This window comes from Tympanuchus pallidicinctus, unplaced genomic scaffold (genome assembly GCF_026119805.1).
Source record: "Tympanuchus pallidicinctus isolate F22 unplaced genomic scaffold, pur_lepc_1.0 scaffold23, whole genome shotgun sequence".
NCBI classification, from domain to species: domain Eukaryota; kingdom Metazoa; phylum Chordata; class Aves; order Galliformes; family Phasianidae; genus Tympanuchus; species Tympanuchus pallidicinctus.
The window spans coordinates 5949481-5969810 of record NW_026294740.1 but is presented as its reverse complement, the minus strand read 5'-3'; the positions used below and the strand labels follow the sequence as shown (position 1 = coordinate 5969810).

At 55.8% G+C, this 20330-nt stretch overlaps 2 protein-coding genes across 2 annotated transcripts in view; one reads left to right on the top strand and one right to left on the bottom strand.

The window, feature by feature from the left end:
- SLC39A11 (solute carrier family 39 member 11) overlaps positions 1 to 8411 on the bottom strand; it is a 60019-nt gene extending 51608 nt beyond the window's left edge. The window contains exons 1-4 of the mRNA XM_052688271.1: positions 8406 to 8411; positions 8072 to 8314; positions 6830 to 6961; positions 5882 to 5920 (exon numbers count right to left, since the gene is read on the bottom strand). Coding sequence (XP_052544231.1) covers positions 5882 to 5920; positions 6830 to 6961; positions 8072 to 8314; positions 8406 to 8411 — 420 coding nt within the window. The remainder of the gene's footprint in view (positions 1 to 5881; positions 5921 to 6829; positions 6962 to 8071; positions 8315 to 8405) is intronic.
- Positions 8412 to 13079: 4668 nt separating this feature from the next.
- SSTR2 (somatostatin receptor 2) lies at positions 13080 to 19533 on the top strand. Its single transcript, XM_052687647.1, has 2 exons — positions 13080 to 13221; positions 13728 to 19533. Exon 2 carries the CDS (start codon positions 13810 to 13812, stop codon positions 14923 to 14925), a length of 1116 nt encoding a protein of 371 aa, XP_052543607.1. The 5' UTR covers positions 13080 to 13221; positions 13728 to 13809; the 3' UTR covers positions 14926 to 19533.
- Positions 19534 to 20330: the final 797 nt, after the last annotated feature.

Genomic DNA, 20330 nt, shown 5'->3' with positions numbered 1-20330 from the left:
CAGAAAAATAGAATTTGGGACCTGTGGGGTTTTTCCAACCGAGCCCAGAGCAGGGCAGGTTGCTCTGGGTGTTTCCCAGATTAGAGAACAGAAAGCCAAGCAAGGCACCGCTTCCACCAGCTTATACTAAAGAACCTATCACCAATGTGTATTTTATCCCCTTATCTCTTCCTCTGCTTTGCTGCATGACGCACTGGGCTGGGTTAATTGGAAATCACCAGCCCAGCCCCAGCAACAACGCTGCAGCTCACCTGGGACCAGCACTGGGGAATGACCCCATTGGGCTCAATGATTATTTAGTTTCTATCCAAAAGCCAGGCTTAATACAGGGGGGCAGGGAAGAGATGTGAAGCAGAGGTAGCAAAGGCAGCAGCTGGATGCCCACTGTTCCCACAGCACAGATGGGTCTGTGTCACTGGGATGAGAACAGAGACCATGGGGGAGCAATCTTTCCAGGGTCTCCATCCTCCACCAGTGGGGATGCTGTGGGATGCTGCTCTCCACCCCACAGGATCTATGGGATGCTCTGCCAGCTGCATGGTGTTCAGAGGAGGTTCTGCCCAGCTTGCTCTTGCTGTATGAGCATCCTCCTGCAGAACAGAGGTGTGTAATGAATTACCCCACTTTAAATCATTTTTATAGAAGGAGTGAGATGCCTATTGCTGTAGATACCAGTCCCTGAGGGATTGTGTAAATCTCAGCTCTCTATGAGTAAGAAGAAAGCAGGCTGTCATGTCAGACTTAACCACAGCTGTCAAACTTCATATTTCAAATGCCACCTCCTTTAAAAAAACAACAACACACCCCAACATGGAAACACTGGGAAAGGCTTTGCAGAATTATATTGTCATCTTATGTTAAGATATCATTCCCCACGTGCAGCAGAGGGCTGACACAGCTGAGCCTCCAAATCCCATTACCACTGAAGTCAGCATCAGAGCTCCCCCAGCCTTGCTACGTGCAGCCCCCAGAGGAGCAAGGCACAGCTTTAAGCTGCCCAAACCTCACCACGCTCAAGGAGCAGCGCTGGGCTGCACTGAGAGGTTGGGTTTGCTCAGGAAGGAGAAGGGATTCATTTCTGTGCCCAGGTTGTCAGCATGACAGTGAACCTCTACAGCCGCCCTAGAAAGAATGGCAGTGGTATTTCAGTCGTGGGACATTCAGATGACCTCCCATCCTACTCCCATGGTCACCAATCCTCTCCTTTGGCACACAGTGGTTATGGCTGCACAGAGCCCAGGATCCCCCCCATAGAGACAGAATACAACCACCACAGCATTACAGGACAAGAAGCACCTAAAGCAAAAATAAGAGAGCATGATCTCCCCTTCCAGCATGCACCGTGCACTCAAGAGAAAGCCCTGCCTGCATCCAGCTCAGATCAATAGAGCACGAAGCCATTCCCACAGAGGACAAGTTCTGCACAAAGCCTTCCCACTGCATTTGCTGGCAGTGCATAGCGGTCTGCTCAGCTCCAACAGGAGCAGGAGCCCAGCACCAGGCTGGCACAGGCACGCACAGCTCCTGCCAAACCCTCAGCAGAGCCTTCGTGCTCTGGAGCTGAGCTGCAACAACACCATAAAGCCACCAGCTTTGGGAAAACAAAGGGAGGATGGGGAGGAGGAGGCCCAGCAGAAGGCAGTTTTGCACCTAAAGCACCCCCAGGCTGCAGGGAGCCCAGCTTTTCCTTATAGCAGCCAGCACATCCAGATACAGCAGGTCTTCTCAGCCAGGAGCATGGAACACATGTGTAGGGTTGGTTTGGTTTCATTCCCTTGCTTTGTACCTCCATAGCAGCAGTGCAAGACTTCTCCACAGCCGAAATTGAGCTGATACAAGATTGAGCTCTAAAAAGCAGGGGTTCCTGTGGGCTCAGAACCTGATTGCCTCATACCAGGACAGCCTGGCACCAGGGAAAATGAGTGAAGCCAGACCTGTTTCCTCCTAACGATGGGAAACAGCCCAAAACGTGCCAGTCCACAACCACAATAACACTGCCAGCTCCCCACCAGCACCAGCATCTCCATCCAGGGGAGGACTCAGCCCCCAAAGCTCCCCAGAACACTGCAGCCCCAGCTCTGCACTTCCCCTCCCCAGCCCAAGCAGGGTGCCACAGGGCCACAGCTGGGCACAGCCACCCGAAACCACACTCGTGTCAAAGTTAAAGCATTCTCTGCAGGATTCTTCTTGGCATCGTGCTTCTGTAGTGGGAGCACAGCTTCGGAGGAAGCAGCCCCATGAATGGCACACGGATGGGAGGACCCGAAGGGAGATTCCCCCCAACAAAACAGGAAAGAGAACTGCAAGGCAGGAGATTGGCAGGACGCTTCCCCAGTGGACTTCCGTGCCTGACTTCATTAAGGCTCCAGCAACAAGAAGCAGCCTCAGCAGACCTGTGTAAATTACCCATGCTGTTTTAAGCAGCACTGAAAGGGAATATTCATTGCCAGACTCATCTGGTACAGCGTAAAGAGCACGTCTTCATGATTTTTCTGCTTCACCTGGGACAAAAGAAATCAAACTGCAGCCCAATAAAAGGAACAGCCACGCAGGGGATGAGGACTGCTAGCATTCATATGGGCATCAGCCCCTTGATGTTCAGATAGCACAGCACCTCCAGGACAACGCTGAGATAACAGGGGACGTTTCAGAAAAAAAGGTCTGGTTGAAGATTTAAGAGAAAAGCCAGAATTCCACATCAGCTGCCCCAATAAGCAAAGCCTGGTCTCCATGGAAACGCACCGCCTCTGCGTGCCCAACCCACTGTTATCCATGGTTTGCATGGAGGGAACTGAGGCAGACAAACAGCCAGGTGCTCAGCAGCAATGGGGTGGAAGCAGCCAAGCATCCCCTTCACTGCACCTCCACACGTGCCACCCAGCACAGACAGCCACACCGAAGGGGTGAAGCCAACGTGCTTCACTTTGTGGCTATGCCCCAGCTCGGGGCAGCACAGTAATGTGAGCACAGGCTCCAGCTTGCACCCGCTCCCCCCAGAGCAGAGGTGGACCTGCAGGGCGAGCTGTGGCTCCCCAGGTCCCCAGCCACACCGGATCATCCACCTCGAGTGTCCCCATCCCTGACCTCCTGGCTCAGCCAGCAGTGGCAGAGAAGTCTTGACTTCATCCTCAATACTTCACAACGAAGGCTCCCAAGACGCAGGCAGGGAAATTGTTACCAGCAGGACAGAATTACTGCTGTGACCCATCTCATAAGCAAACCTGGCCCTGGAGAGCACGGCACAGACCCCAGCAGCCCTATCAGTGGCTCCAGGGACATGGAGCTGAGCACCAAAGCGGTGCAGTTAGAAGCCATGCAGCACACGGGGCGAGGAGGTTTGCTGGCTCCAGCAGAGCACAGGGGAATGCAGAGAAACCCAACAGCCCAGATTTCAGAGCTCGCACCACAGATAAATTCAGTTCTTTCTCTATTCCAGCACTCGGAGACACAGCCTGCATATATTGGCAGGAGATTTACATCAAAGAGACGGCGTTTAGCAGAAATTCCTTACAGCAGAAGTAGTCCCTGATCACTGTCTGAAGAAACGTTTTTTTCAGAGCAGAAGAGAGAGAACGGCACAAACAGCTTTCAGAACAGGCTGCTCACATCCTGCTCTTCCTCCCCACAGTCAGGATGCACAGAGCACCCACGGACTGCCTGCTGTCCTCTGCTGGAAGGGCACCAGCGTGGCCAGAAAGGGGCTTACAGCACTGCCCAGCTGCAAGGAGCAAAGCCTGGCTGGGACTTGGATGGGGTTCTGTTACTTGGGGTAACCCTCACTGGCATGGGGGCAGTTTAAAGGTGTGGGGTTAAGTGCAGCCTCTGGAAGGAGGCACTTTGGTCCCTTAGCAGACAAAAGGCAGAGTGCAACGGGCACATCTGGAACAAATCTAACAGAAAGGACAAAGATCCAAGCTCCAGTGTTTCTGCCACGTCAGTGCTGCCCAAGCACTCAGTCCTAGGATGCAGAGCTGCTCCCAAAAGGTGCATTGCTACCATCACCTCCTCCCCAGGGGCCGCTGGCATCAGAGCAGGGCTGCACAGCTCATGCTTGGCATGGGCAGCTCACCAGAACCAGCAATCCATAAACAGCCACGAGTCACAGCTGGTAGCAATGCTTCCAGCAGCAGGACCCTGCAGCCCATCCATGTCCTGATGGTGTTCCCCCTCAGACACTGCAGTGCTCTCAGGAAGATTTCCCTTCCCTGCTCCCAGCAAATGCAAGAAAGCCGTGGAACAGCCAGTGTTTGTAGGACATCTGCTCTGCAGCTGAGCCACACCTCTGCCACGCAGGGATGACTCAGTGACAGCACTGGAGCTAACAGAGCAGCTGCCAGAAGGCAGCAGCACCCATAGCACATCCTGGTACCTCCTCAGATGGGGACAGAAGTGCCACAGCTGAACGGGATGGAGACAGCAGGAAGCACCTGGCAGCACCTCCCTGACTTGCAGATGAGCTGCTCGTAGGAACAAGGCAGCTCAGAAATCAAGCACTGGAGCCAAGCTCCAGAACAGGCAATTCCTAAAACAAGTGATTAATTTATAAAGGATGACCCAAGAATTTGTTGCAACAGACTACCTGAATTATTCACATCACTAGCAGGTCACTGATATGTTCCAGAAAAACCTGATAGGAAGCAAACCAAGTTCTGCAGAGCTTCACCTTACCTGCCTAGGCATGGGTGCAGCTCCTCCTGACCCCAGTGCAGCTGGGTTTGACTCAAGCATTTGGAACAGAGGAAAGCTTGTGATCTCCAGGGCTGTAAACAAACTTCACCTTGATCAACAGGGCTGCAGTGGAATACACACATAGCAAAGAGTCCTGCTCGACACACAGCATCAGTGCTAGCAGTTACACGCTGTGCAACAGACAGGCTCCTGCTTCATCCTGTAACCTGGCAGCATCTTCCTCGCTGCAGGTGCCAGATAACAGAGCCAGGACACAGTGAGAGAGAGGGCTCTGGCTGAGCCCTTTGCTCTGTGTCCAAGGACACTAGGAATGCACTGGGCAGAAGGAGGCAGCACTGGACTGGGCAGCAAGAAGCTGCATCCAACCTATGCTAACACAGCAATGGATCTGACAGCATGTGGGAAGTCCAGACACCCACAGCCAAACCACTCCTGAAATCCTTCTTTACAGCCAGCTCCCACAGCACATCCCAACGATGCCAAGAGCATTCCTCAGGGCTTCCTACCAGGGTTGATGTGCCTTCCTAAAGCCTTCAGGTGCTGACAGGTTGGTGTTTCAGCAGGTCGCCAAGACACACCAGCACTGCAGGGAAAAGCAGCGCCGTCCACCAAGCACCGGCAGCCAGAGAACATCTACAGCTCTCAGACATAGAAAACAAATGTGATTTATTGAGTCTGAATGAGCCTCCACTTGCTCATAAACACCCCAGAGTCTGGGCAGTGGGAGACATTCTACATCCACAAGCCCCAGCACAACATCAAACCACAATTGATGCCACAGTTTCACCTCTTCCTTCAAGACCTAGTGAGCACTACGTTTACTGTATGCCCTTGATTTAGGCTTCACTGCCTTTATTCTCCAGGATTTTAAGCACTCTAGCTCAGCAGGACAGCAAGAAGCGAGTTATGCACACTAGCCTGCAGGACAAGAGCTCTCCAGTCCAACTGAACTGCTCCAGGACAAAGAATTCAGGAGCCCAAGGAGGTGAGAAGAGCATAACTCCAAAGCTGGCACCCTCGTGCCCCCAGCCAGCACTGCACCATGCCCCTCTGCTGCCACACCAGAGCAGCAGGTAAGCACCAAGGGATGCTAACAGCAGCAAGTAACCAAACGATGTACAGAGAAGCAGCAGAGATGTCAGCATGAGGAAACACATGGAGGCAGTGAGCAGGACGAGGATGCAGCACTTACCCCTGCAGCAAAGCCCAGGCTCCCATCCAGGATCCGCCTCTGAAACAAGAAAACGAACACAAAGCACAGCATTTACTAAGGGCACAACAGGCAGAGTGCAGCCACACCACAAAGACACATGGAGAGGAGGCAGCTGTGCTGGTGTCACACTAAGGTGACTTTCTTCTTCTTCCCATTTTTGCAACCCAAGCAATTGCCACGCTGTCATACAACATGCAGTGCTTCAGTATCCAGCCCTGCAGCCACCCTCCTGGAGCAGAGGTGTCTCCTCCAGTGTCACCCAGAGCCTGAGGGCTGTCCTGGCAACAACTTCACGTGCCAACTCACCAATGCTGCCCTGTGATCACCCCAAGGATGTAGGGGGCAAACTAGAAGCCATTTGTACACCACTGCCATTCATCTCCCCTCCCTTGAAGGTCTTTACTCCTCTACCAACGTGCTGCTACAAACAAAGCCATTAGTCTGTAGCCCAGCACGTACCCTGCCTGCTTCACCCACAGCAGTTTTTCTCCTTTAGCACACTGCCCTCCCCCAAGAAGAAAAGCAGCGTGCTGCTGCAAAGGGAATCTCACTTTGCAGCGCGCTCCTGAATAAATCATCACAAGAGAGAGACATAAATAATAAATCCATCACAGCAATTCTGAACACAACAGCGGGGGGTGGGGTCTCCAATTTTGGAATATGAAATAACTTAAAGATTAGAGCTCTGCTTATTCTGAGCATCACACAGCAGAGGGGAAAAAGCCCATTGCTCTGCCCCCAACACCGCAGCCCAGGGTTGAGAATTTCATTTCCTCCTTTGTTGTGCTGGCACACAGGAGAGGAACAAGCTGGATTCTTTCCCCGCCAGCCCAAGGACCACTCAGGGCCAAAATAAAGTCCCTTCTGCTCAGGTTCCAACTGCCAAAGCTGCCTGTGAGCCGAGTGCAGCCCTTGCCCAGTACTCACCTGCCCGCTGGAGAAGATGAACACCAGTGCTGAGCCAGCAGCTGTCAGCCCCCAGGTGAGGAGGGTCCCCAGCACCGCCTGCAGCACCGGGCCCTGCCCTGGGATCATGCTGAGTGCACAGGGAGTGGCAGCCTAGAAAAGACAGGGAGGATCAGGAGAAGCCTGCAGTGTAAGGATGTGGGACAACCCACGTGTCACTGCCTGGCTGATGGGGGAGCTCAGCCCCTCACTCAAGGGACAGAGCTCACTGAGCTGTGTGCCCTCGATCTCTGCGTTTCTTGTTGCAATTTAACCCAAACATAGAGGAGAGATTACAGGCAGGTCCAACCCTACACACAGCCAACGCTGGGCTCAGACCCAGGGAGCAGAAGCCCTATCCAGGCAGGGAATGGCATCCTCCACCCACTGGAGCATCTCCCAAGTCTGGAGGGTGTTTTGCTTGGAGCAAGCACGAGCCCAGCTCCCACGCAAGCTCTTCCAGCATGACCTCACGTGCACGTTGAGGAGCAGGAAGAACACAGGGATCAACCTAACACCTCACTGAGCACAGCTTGGCCCACATCCCCTGGCAGCTCCCAGACACAAACCTCACACCCCACTTCTTTGTGCCAAAAACCCATCCTACAGGCATCACAAAGACAAACATCCTTATGGCACAACCAGGACAGCAGGAAAAGAATCATCCCTGGAATGGGCAACACAGCATGGCTCAAAACCCACAGCTAGTGGCTACAGACAGCCAGGAGGGGATTATTGCACACCTGGGAGCAGCACTACTTTGTAACAGACAGGCTCGCTAAGAATACAGGCATATAGGGATAAACATATATTTTTACACACACACCTTTGTCTCTTTTTTCCCCCTCGGGGGGCTCAGAGTGCCCTCCCAGCTCCCAGCAGGTGTCAGCCTTGCCCCAGCGCGGTCAACTACCCGGCCCCAAGCAGAAGGACATCCCCAACTTCCCTACCTGTGTCCCCAGCGCCTGCGGAGCCCCACAGCCCCCACAACGTCCCCCTCCACACCCCACGAACCGGCTGCCAGCCCTCCGCGCTCCAGGCCCACAGCCGCCAGCCAAGGCCGGAGGTCTGAAACCCCCAGACCCAAAGCGCTGGAGCCCGCAGCCCCTCACGCCCAGGCCCCAACCCCACAGACTCTCACAATCCTAAACCTCTTCGGCACCTCCAGGTCCCTTCCCCGCACGGCCCGACCCGCACAGCCCCGCACGGCCGGGCCCCACTCACCGTCCAGCCCCGAACCCCGGCTGCGGCCCCGCGCCACTTCCTGGTACCGGCACACGTGTCGCCGTCGACGCCCCGCCCACTCCGAGCTCTCCGCCAATGGGAGTGCGGCGGGGGCGGGCCGTCAGCGGCTGTGCGGGCGGGCGCGGCAAGGTGGGGGTGGAGCGGCGCGGGCGGGCGTGGGAGAGCACCGAGGTGGCGGAGGAAGAAGGCAGAATTAACCCGATTCTCGGGAAAAATAAAGAGCTGAACAGACAGGGGCTGTTCCATTAGGAGCCTCCCCGAACCGAGTGCCACCCACGTGCTGTGTCCCCATGTCACACAGGGCTCCAGGTACCTGCATCGGGGTGTCCCCAGGCTGTGTCCCCTCCCCTCGCACCGAGGGAGGAGCAGCACCCGAGCGAGACTCCGCGCTCAGCTCGGTGTGTGCAGCTCCATCAGTCCCGCTGTTCGCTCATTAACGTCTTGCTCACTGACATCCTGCTCGGGCTGCACCCCAGAGACCGGCACACCTCCTCCCCCTGCTGCAGTACAGCCTAGCAAGCACCTCCCCATCCACCATCATCCGTCCCCCCATCCCAGGGCTGAAGCAGCCTCATGAGCATCCCTCCCTTGGAACGATTAAACCCTAGCAGCCCAGGGATTGGGATTTACACCAAAAGCAGAGGAACCCCATCCTCTGTGCTCAGCACATCCCGGTGCCATCAATGTGTGCTGCACCATAGGTAGCAGCAGGATGCACTGAGTTCCACACCACCACCCTTCTTCATTAGTGCTTATCTTTTAACAGTTTTTGATCAGCCTCCCTTGCTGCAGCTGGGGAAGGTCGAGGCCATTAGAAACCTCTCTGATTTAGGATTTAATCAATTTTCCCCATAATTGCCTGCATCCTTCATTAGCTGCAGTAACAAGGCAGATGTGGCACGAGGTGCCAGCAGGGAGGGATCTGAGGACCGAGCACACAAAGCTCCCGCCCACAGCCCCAGGTTCCCAGCGAGCCATGATGAGGGTGCATGGGGTGGGGACAGCTGGCAGGGCCAAGGGACACCAGCAGGGCTATCCCTGTGTGGGGACAAGCAGGGAGCCCTGGGCAATGGGAACAGTCAGTCTCTGCAGAAACACCAACAAAATCAGCTCACACCTTCCTTCCCCAGTGACATGCACAGGCAACCACGTTCCGTGCCCTAAAATAATGGGGCTGACCCCACCTGCCACCCATCTATGCCTGTTTCCTGCAGCCCAGTGCTGGTAAGGGATGGGGACATCGTTGCTCTGCACTGTGACAGTGCAGGCGGTGTGTAGGCAGAGCTGGCAAGGGATGAGACCCAGAGACCCTAAAATGTGATCTGAAACAGCAAGAGGGGCAGCAAGTCCTGTTCAGTGTCTCTCAGTAAGAGGCAGCAGGAAGCAGTGGAACCAACACAGAAACCCCTTCACTTTGTTCAGATAAAGCTCCCAGTGGGGATCACTGTGGCAGCAGCACAGCGATGGCACAGGCACCCACATCTGGAGTGTATCTGCAGATACACCCAGTGTCCCTGTTGCTACCCCCCTGCTACTGCCCTGCCAGCGGTGTGTCCTCGTGGCCTGGCTGCTGCACAGCACACATCCATCAGTGTCTGCAGCGGTGCATGGAGTCAATCTGGATCCACTGGTAAGCCAAAGGAATGAGAGCTTCCTGAGAGCGCCATCCCTCTCCCCTGGGGATGGGGCACAGCGCGCTGCCCCCCAAGCAGGATCAGACAGGGGCGCTGCATCTCCATTGCATGAGTCAGAGCTGATGACACCCATCCATCACAGAGCACCGAGTGACAGCTTTATGCCTCTCTGCCAGCTTCAGGCTTGCTGTGGGAGACATAAAGGACACGGTACAGATCTGGGGGAGTACAGCCAGAAAGTGCAGGTGTTCTGCTGGGACAGCGGGGTCACGCAGCACATGGTGTCACTGACCCCAACAACGGGAGTGGCTGCATGAATTTCTATTGCCAAACGCATTGTTAAATTTAATGCATGCCCTGCGGAGCACAGAGCACAGCAGGGAGAGACGCAGGCGGGAGCTGGGATTGCAGCCCGTGGCTGCCAGAGGCTCATTAGCATCCGGAGTTATCGTTATGATTCACGGCCGGTGCGAGCAGCATCTTTCAGTGCAGCCCAGTCCTTCTACTCTCGGCAGAGATCAATAAATTCATTATGAAGGCAAATAATGGCAGTGGGAGAACGAGAGAGGCGGGAGGCGAGGAGCCGGCCACAGGGAGGGCTGCAGGAGTGGGAGGCAGCAGGAGGAAGAGGAGGACAGCCACGTGCAGGGGCTGCAGAGAGACCTGCATGCCACCAGACCCATTGATCCCTCTGCAGACCCCGCCTGCCCCATTGCTACATCCAGCAGGAGCACGGTCAGGCTTCAAAAACAACATATAGATCGCTGAGGTTGGAAAAGACCTCTAAGATTGTCAAGTCCAACCGGCAACCCATCCCCTCTGCGCCCACTGACCGCGTCCCTAAGACATTCTGAACAAGGATGATGGGAGCTGAAGGGCTGAGCAGGAGCACACCAAGCCCTCTGCCCTCCTGCACAGCACCCAGGGGAGCCCCCTGCCCTCCCTCCTGATTGGGGAGGAAGGTCAGGTCACCCTCTCCCTCCATTGGCAACCACACTCCCAGCACTTTGCAACATTCATTTCCAGGACAGGGGTCACAAACGCTGTTGGTTTTTTTTTTTTTCCATGACCCTCAAAGAACAGCTGGGAATGGATGGCAAGAGACTCAGAGGGACTTTGAAAGCTGCTTTGTGGTCACGTAATCCCCCTGCCCCTCTCCCATGGGTTGTATGGAAGTCAGAGCCGTGTGGGAAGGGGCCTTGCATTTCTCCCAAATCTGTGCCTGCCAGTAAATGGCTTTTCAGCAGAGTGGATACTTGGCAAGCTGAAAGACAAAGAGGAGTTTATCTGCCAGCACCAAACCAGCTGCTGGGGTGAGGCAGCGTCTCACCAAACCAGGGACCACCCAGAGGAACAGATCTCTACATGAGGCCAAAATTCAATGATAAATCTAATGAAAGAGGGGGAAAAAAGGGAAGGGAAGGGAAGGGAAGGGAAGGGAAGGGAAGGGAAGGGAAGGGAAGGGAAGGGAAGGGAAGGGAAGGGAAGGGAAGGGAAGGGAAGGGAAGGGAAGGGAAGGGAAGGGAAGGGAAGGGAAGGGAAGGGAAGGGAAGGGAAGGGAAGGGAAGGGAAGGGAAGGGAAGGACCTTGAAAAGGCTCAAGCATTCCTCTGCCTCGGCCAGCTGACCCCTCACCATTCAGCCATCAGCTCAGATCAGCCCTCCTTCACTGCCCCTTCACTTCATTCATTTCTTTTCTCTTTTTTTTTTTTTTCAATGATCAGATCTGGTTTCAACCAACATGAGCTCAGTGGCTGAGTTCACACAGCAGTGGGGCAGAGGGGGCTGAGCTGTGGGGCCAGAGGTGACCACACTTTGCTTAGATGGGGAGGAAGGAGGACGGTGAAGGGGTGATGCTCAGCATCAGGTTGGGACAGCAGGAGGTGAAGGGGATGGGGACAGCCCTCCTGGAGCAACTCTGCAGAGCAACCTGAATATGGGACCTGGAGGTGGAAGGTGGAGAGAGATGGTGGGAAAAGTCCTCAGTGCTCTGGGGGTAACCAAGGCTGCACGCTGATTGCAGGGCGATGGGGCCAGGGCACAGAGGCTGCACCCTGAGGGACACAAGGGACAGAGGTGGCAACATCACCTACACAGGGGGGAAATTCAAGGAGGCAGCACCGCAAAACACACAGCCAAGCTCTGTGCTGCCCTTCCTGCTGATAGGGATGGCTGCTGATGTGCCTTTGAGGATATGATCCATGGAAACCCCGTGGCTTTCCTGGGGAAGACCACAGCCAGAACAGCCCTCCTGGGCACATAGAGCAGCTGAGAGAAAACAAAACATCTGTGAAAAGGTCACAAGGCATCGAGCCCTTCTCAGTGCCACACCAGAGCGATGCACTCCCTTCTCCTGCCTGCCAGGCAACATCTCAACACGCCACTGAGGAGCTATGCTTGGTGACACACGCAGTGGGACCCAAAACCCCAGCGGGCAGCACCCATTGCACCTGCCAAGCTCTCATCCTCCACATCCTCTCTCCTTCCCTGCTTTTACTGGGATATTAATATCCACATCATTTATTCCAGGGGCAGATCTTTCCATCCTCCGAAAAGATTTATGAGGCTGATAATGGTTCTTGTTCTTGCTCCAAGACCCTGTGTCTTTGGATCCACCTCTGTAAGTGAATGGCTAAGTGCAAATGAGAACCTCCCAGCCCCTCTTGCTGCAATCAGCAGCCTCGCTCCTGGCTCTTTGTTCCAAGCCACTCTTAATTTCCTGCTTTCTGTTGTCTCTTTGATAACTGGTGGAAAGATGGGGAGGAGGAATAGTTACTATTTAATTGCATTCAAGATCTCAAACAAACCAGAGCAGAGGTTATCTCACCCAAAGCTCTCTGGTTTTGGTCTTTCTCCTCCAGTCACCGTTACTGGGTAACTGCAGCAGGACAGGCTGTGGCAGCTGCCACCTGTACTGCACGAATCCCAGCTTTCACACAGACATCTCAAAGCTGTGGGTGACCATCACACCAACTTCCCAGCGCTCCCAGGCAGTGCCAAGCCAGCACACAGCTGCCTCGCCTTGCCTTTGGTCACAGAGTGCAAAATCCTTGGGTAGAAATAGTCCCAGCATCCCAAGAAAGACTGGGAATTCCACACACCACTTAGTGCAGCGCAAGCCCCAGCACACCCCTCCACATCCCTCATCCGAGGCTCGCAAAGGGCCGGGCGGGCACGGCAGGGCAGCGTCGGGAGAGCAGAGCGGGCACGGTGGGGCAGCACACGCGGGGCATCGCGGGCGGGGCATTACCGAACAGGTTGGACAGGACCGGGCCGGACCGAGCGGTACCGAACAGCAGCACGGGCAGGGCTGTCCCCGCCCCGGCCCCGCAGAGCCGCCCCAAGCGGGGCGGAGCGCAGCCGGTGCGTTGGGTCCGGCGGCGGAGCGGGCAGCGCGGAGCTGATCGGAACGGAGCGGTGCGGAACGGAGGGCGCTGCCGGCGCCTCCCCGGTGCCCGCCGGGCCGGGCCGGGCAAGGGCACGGCGGTGGGAGCAGGTGAGAGGAGCGGGGGTCGGCGACGCTCGGCTGTCCCTACCCGACCCGGGGGCTGCAGCCGCGGGGAGCCGGCGGGAGCGGAGCTCGGCTGGGAGCGGGGAGGGCGCGGCGGAGAGCGGGGTACGGGCACGGCTACCGCCTACCCCGCATCTTCCACGGCAGCGGCAGCTCCTCGGGTTTCCCTTTCCCAAGCTGGGCGCTGGCTCCTCGCCGGCTGCGTGCTGAGAGGGGAGGTTTTCCCCTTCTGTCACCGCTCCGAGTGCCGGTCGCACCCAGAGGGGATTTATTCATCAGTCGCGGTTCGGGGGGTCGTGGGGGCTCCGGAGGCAGGAGGAGCCGTGTTGTGTCCAGACCAGACTCCTCTGTGCTCCCTGTGCGGGGAGGAAGGAGGTGGCAGAGATGGGCTGGGGAAAGCCCTCCAGGGAGCATCTCTCTACAGAGCTTGGCTGCAGGATGGGCAAATCCTCCCCAGGAATCCCTTCATTTCTATTTTCTCCAATTTCTAGAATTTTCTCCTTCATCCCCAAAGCAAGGGGAGATGACATCTTGCTTTCCCTGAGCCACCTGTGCCCCGCAACCAGCAGAGCCATGGATCTGGAATACGAGCTGCCCAACGCCACCACCTTCTGGTTCTCTCCAGCTTCCCCATTCGACAACTTCTCCGTAGAGGCCCCCACCAATGCATCACAGAATGCCACAGGCCAGCACTTCGACCTAACCAGCAACGCCATCCTCACCTTCATCTACTTTGTGGTCTGCATCGTAGGGCTGTGCGGCAACACGCTGGTGATTTACGTCATCCTTCGTTACGCCAAGATGAAGACCATCACCAACATCTACATCCTGAACCTGGCCATTGCTGATGAGCTGTTCATGCTGGGACTGCCCTTCCTGGCCATGCAGGTTGCGTTGGTACATTGGCCCTTTGGCAAAGCCATCTGCAGGATTGTCATGACGGTGGATGGGATCAACCAGTTCACCAGCATCTTCTGCTTGACAGTTATGAGCGTTGACCGCTACCTGGCTGTTGTCCACCCCATTAAATCCGCCAAGTGGAGACGGCCCAGGACAGCCAAAATGATCAACGTGGCCGTTTGGGGTGTCTCCCTGTTGGTGATCATGCCCATCATGATTTATGCTGGAGTGCAGCAGAATCACGGCAGGAGTAGCTGCACCATCATCTGGCCGGGAGAATCAGGTGCGTGGTACACGGGCTTCATCATCTACGCCTTCATCCTGGGCTTCCTGGTGCCTCTCACCATTATCTGCCTTTGCTACTTGTTCATCATTATCAAAGTCAAGTCCTCGGGCATCAGGGTGGGCTCCTCCAAGAGGAAAAAGTCTGAGAAGAAAGTCACCCGAATGGTCTCCATCGTGGTTGCTGTCTTCATCTTCTGCTGGCTCCCCTTCTACATCTTCAACGTCTCCTCTGTCTCTGTCCTGATCGTGCCCACACCCGTCCTCAAGGGCATGTTCGACTTTGTCGTGGTCCTCAGTTATGCCAACAGCTGTGCCAACCCCATCCTTTATGCCTTCTTGTCTGATAACTTCAAGAAGAGCTTTCAGAACGTCCTCTGCTTGGTGAAGGTCAGCGGCATGGACGATGCGGACCGAAGCGACAGCAAGCAGGACAAATCCAGGCTCAACGAGACCACAGAAACCCAAAGGACCCTGCTCAATGGTGACCTGCAGACAAGCATCTGACAGGGCAGCGGGGTTGTCCTTCACTCGCTCTCCTCTCCCCACTTGCTCCCAAAAGCACTGGTATGTAGGGAGTCGGGCAGGAGTGCCAGAGATGCACACCCTGATGGGCCGAGTGTCCTAAGCTGGGCTGGTTCCCGAGCTGCTGGTGGGTTGGCTTTCAAGCATTGCGAAGCATACGGTTCAAGAGGAACTGCCTCACCAGGAACACAAAGACTCTGTAGGAATCCCCACGTGGCAGCGCACGTTTAAACACCAAAGTGCCGCTGTGGGCAGCAGACATTGCTGGGACTGCTCTGCTGGTTCTCCTCGTGTTCCCCATGGGGCTGAAATTGGCTTTGGGTGCTCTGCCCCGGAGCGGTGCTCACATCGAACTGACGGATGGAGAATGTAGCCTGGCTGGGCTGGGACCTGAGTGCACAGGGGGCGGCCTCGAGAGGAACTGAGACCACAGGTGCTGCACACAGTGCCTGTGCTACTGCAGAGCTGTGCCGACTGGGAGCCGAGACCTGCTGGGAGCTCCCTGGCAGCACAAGCAAGCTCCTGCAGTCACGTCCTCCCCGGGGAGACAAGGGCTTACATTCACTTTGTAAGTTACTCCACTCTTCCCCCAAAGCCTCCCTGCTGCTGTCTGACTGCTTCCTTTGCAGAGAGCTGTCCTGCATGGAGGAGGCACGGCAGGACAGAGGCAGCCTCCCCGAGGACACAGCCCTCTCCAGCACTTTCGGGTCCCTCCGTGCTTCTGTTCTGCCTCTGCCAGCCCCACAGCCTCCCTGCTGCAGCAGAGCCCCTGCCCTCCTCCCTCCCATAACATCACCTTCTCACAGATTTTCTCTACAGATGGAGGATTTTCCCCCTTTTTCCTTCTTTTCTTCTTGGATCTGTTCACATCAGCCTCAGGCTGATCTCCTGAGTGAGCCATGGCCAGGCTGGCTGAGCAGCCACTGTACAATCCAGTAGGAAATTCTTGGAAGCATTTACTCAGCAGTAGCATTGGGGTTTGGAGTACAGCTGTGCAGTTGCTGCTGATGGCCAAGTGAGATGTGGGCTTGTCCTGTCCCTGTGGTGGCACAGAGGATCACCAGGGCCGGAGCTGCCATGAGGGAACATCGCCTGTTTACCAAGAACACCTCCCTGCTCTGACCAGGCAAGTCATAAAAAAGGAAGGAGTGATGGAGAAGATGGTTGGCAGGAAGTGGGGGCACAAGGGGCTTGACCCTCATCTGAGCCAAAAGGACTGGGCGGAGCAGAGGATCCTGAGCTGGAGAAGAAGCCTCTGAGATGCATGGAGGAGAGTCTCTGGGCTGTCTGTTCTATGGGATGGCTGCAGCTGCTCATGTCTCCACTCCCTGTTGCTAACAGCAAGGCTGTGACCACTGCAAGCCACCCCTGTCACTGCTGGGGTGCACGTCTTGCAGGTAACTGCAGAGGGGGGACAGCATTTTCCCCAGGGGCTTCCAGCACAAAGCCAGCAGGAAGAGCAGAGAAGAGCATCCAGACCCCAGTGCCTCTCCTGTAGCCAACGTGGTAAGGGGGACCCTGGGGTGCAGGTCATGCAGTGAGGGGGTGGTGGGTCTGGCCCAGCCACCAGGGGGACAGTAAACCTCAGCCCAGCACTTGCCCTCCCATGGCATAAGCCCAGGAGCTGATACGCTCTGCTCAGACACCAAACACAGCAATTAGAGCCCAGTGGCTGCACTGCCCGCTGCGTTCAGCTGCTCAAGAATGTCTTGCAGCGATCTGCTGTGCCCCAATGAGCCTCAGGGTCAGCACTCAAACCCTGTCCCATGGTGTCCCTCCTTGGCAGCCCTGTGTGAGCAGGAGGGGAGGCACAGGGCAGAGCTTGTGCCTGTTTTCTTTCTGCAGTGATGCCCCCCCCCCCCACCAGCACATCACCCCTGTCCTACTTTGCAACCCCACCAGTCCCAGAACCCCACAGGAGCTCGGTGCTGAGCTCAGTGCCTGCTCCCTGGCACAGTTCACTCAGACACCAGCACCAGAACACCCCCCTGGGAACGGGGCTTAGGTTACTGGGGCGATGTAGGGCACTGTCAGCATTTATTTGCTTTTAACCATTTACCTCTGCGGGGGCTCAGCACTGAGCTGCTGGCAGTCACTTGCTGAGCGTGTCCTCACGACAGCTTCATTAAGGGGTATAAATCCGAGGCGAGAGGCAGTGACGGCAGCACAGGCTGCCTATTGATGCCGCAGGAATTAAAACAAGAGCAGCTTGTCACATTACTGTGAAATATTGGAGTGTGATTGCCAGCCTGGTGCAGCCCTCTGCCAGGGTAAGGCTTCAGTGTCAGGGCTGCAGCGATGCGTCAGCTGGGCTCAGGGTGCTTAATATCTGGTGGGTGGGAGAAGAGTTATCTGTGTGGAAAGAGCCAGGGGCAGGAGAGGTGACAGGAAGGCAGGGGAGGAGGTAAGAGCCTGATGTTTGCAGCCCCCAGCAGTGCTGCAGTGCTGCCGGCAGAGCTCCGGTCCTGCCACCACCTCCCCTTATGCAGGGGCTGTTCCCATTCCTGGCCATAGGTAACCCTGTGTGCTGCTTCCAGGCTGCTCATCACTGCCTAATAAACAGCAGCGCTGTTGCTGCTGTCAGTAACAAAGTTTTCCTTCTCAGCCACTTGATTTTAGCTGGAACTTGACCTCATATCTGCTCCGAAAAGCCTCGCAGGGCTGCCAGCGGCATAATGAGACATCTCTCCCAGTTCATTTCAGAGCAAATAGGTTGATCTTGCAAGTGCCGGAGCAGCTCTGCTGCCACTTCACATGCAGACTATTCCCAGGCAAGTAAGATTAATTACAAGTCCCGCCTGCCCTGGCTGGAACAGATTTGTTCCAATTTGGAGGTGATGGAAAGCAGAGTGCCCCATGTCCTGTAGTATTATCCTGTGTGGTGACCCCACACCCATGAGAAACAAACTGTCCTCAATCCCATCACTCGATCCCACACACAGATGAGGAACATTGCACCCGGGACAGAGCCTGGCTCCTGGTGCTGTGGTGGCTGGTTCCACCCAGCCCTTGGCAGCCAAAGCCTGCTGGGCAGTGAGAGGCTGGGTTTGGCCCTGCAGCCTTCTTACTGTGTCTCTACAACTCCTGATATCAGCACCAAAGCTGCCTTGGACTTCTTTAAAATAACAATTTCCTAACAAACTGCACTGTCCTATCTCTGGAGGGCTTCCCCAAGTCTGTCCTTGTCCTCGATGGAGGATCCAAGACCTCCCAGGCTCTGAATCCACACTGCTGCTCAGAGCCAGGCTTGGTTCCCACGTCCCTCCCCTTCCCCTCAGCACCTTTGTTCCTGCTCAGCAGATAGAAGAGAAGGAGCCAGCATCAGACCATTGCCTACAGAGCCTTGCTTACACCCAGCTGGAGCAGTCCTAAGCAGCACATGGCCCCATGGTCACCAAGGGGCTAGCAGGGAGCACGCTGGGGACACTAACAGCATTAGCTCCCCAAAACAGCTCCAGAAAGATGCAAGAGCTGAGCCCCTGGGACCTCAAGATAAGGGCACTGGGGCTCTGCAGTACCAATGGTGTTTGTGCTGGGAGTACTGGGGTGCATAGCCTGAAAGCTGCAGCTTGTGTTGTGCTCCTGGGGTTGTTTCAGCCCTGGCTATGAACAAGCTGATTTCCAACCTCTCAGGGAGAGCCTGCGTCCCCCTGGTCCCAACCCTGCCAGGGCTGTGCAGAGGGGAGATCATCACCAAGGCACAGGCAAAGAGCGCAGCAGACCTCAAAGTCAACCTTGCCATGACTACATCTGAAAAAGCAAACTGCTGCTTTCTGACCTGAGGACACATCTACCCTTCCCTGTCAGCCTGCAACCCCAGCTGCACACTGCTCGTGTCAGATTTCATCCTGCTGTTTGCTCCAGGACCAGGACAGCAAAACCCAGGAGCACCAAGGACGTGGCTCCAGCTGGGACCAGGGGGGCCTGACTGGATCTGTGCCCTGACCAGAAGGACACAAGGGATGCCAAGTCCAAGTACCCCACACTGTACTGCATGGTCAGGAGGGAAGGGGTGGGTAGTTGTACATATGTGTATATAGCAGACATGCCAGCAGAAGGTTTTATTATCCCTGATGCTGTAGAGACACTCTGCACTCCTCTGTTTTGCTGTGCACCCCACAAGCAGCGTGCAGGAGCAGTCAGACCCAGCTCTTTGGGTGCCCTTCACTATCCATGTGGGGCTGGCTGTGGCATGCATGAGCCTGGAAGCAACTGCTGTGCTAACAGGCAACTAAAGCACTTGAGCAGGGCAAGGGGAGAAGAGCTTAGGCTGCTGCTAAGTGCTGAGTCCTTCCTAGCCAAGCTGGGGTTCCTCAAGCAGCACTGTGCCACATTGCCATGTTCTGTACATACACCCCTCTGTATCTGTATCTGTGCTCTGTATAGTGTGTGTGGGTCTGGTGTAAGACATTGTGACTGGAACATGATGGAGAGCATTTCTGCCTGAAGCCTTTCTCTCTGTAGCAATATGATGTTTCTTGGTGTCAGTGTGGAACTGAGCCTTCTTACAGCAAAGGCTCCCGGCTGTCTGTGTCACAGGGATGGAAATGTGGATGGGGGTGGGAGGAAAGTAAACAAATTTTCCTACCATTTCTGACTTTCTGTGCATGTGCCTGAGCTGGGCAAGAGCAGCGTAAGTATAGAAGAGGCTTGGACTCCTCCCAGGAGGAGAAAAGGCACCAAACCCAGAGTGTCACCGTGGGCAGTGCACACTTTGTGTCCTCCACAGTCCCACTGTTCCTCTTCCCATCTCAGCTCAGCGGGTCCCCAGCGGGTTGGTCTCAGCTCAGAGGGTCCCCATGGGAGAGCTGGCTGCCCCAAAAGCACAACATTGCTCCAAACTCAGGGCACCGGCCACAAAACAAGATGGGTCACAGATGAAGCGTGACCACAAACAGCAACAGGCACGAGGGCTGCAGAAACTCAGCATGAACAACTCCAAGGCAGGAGGTTGTCTTTTCCAGCTGGCAACACATCTGTGCTGCTTCTGAAGGGACCAGAGCCTGTTAATTGCCACTGCTGGAGATCTGATCGACTGCAGACAGCGACACTGGGTAGGTTGTGTGTGCTTGGAGGGAAACCACGAGGTCTGTGCTGCAGATGTTCGGACACGGGCTCTGCTACGAACTGTGAATGCTGAGCCCTGCAGCCAGCAGTGCCCACCGCTGCACGGGGCAGCTTTGCTCTCTGTGGTTTCCATGCAAATAAATCCCTTCAGAACACGAAGAACAGCCCTATTTGTGTGCCTGTCAGGTCTGACTAGAACTGCGTGCACACACGTGCGGGGATGGGCGGCTCGGCGCTGCGATCAGAAACACGCAGCCCAGGCAGGAGCACAGGCAGAAGCAAGCCAATAAGCGCCTTGGGAAGGATCTGCACGCTCAGAG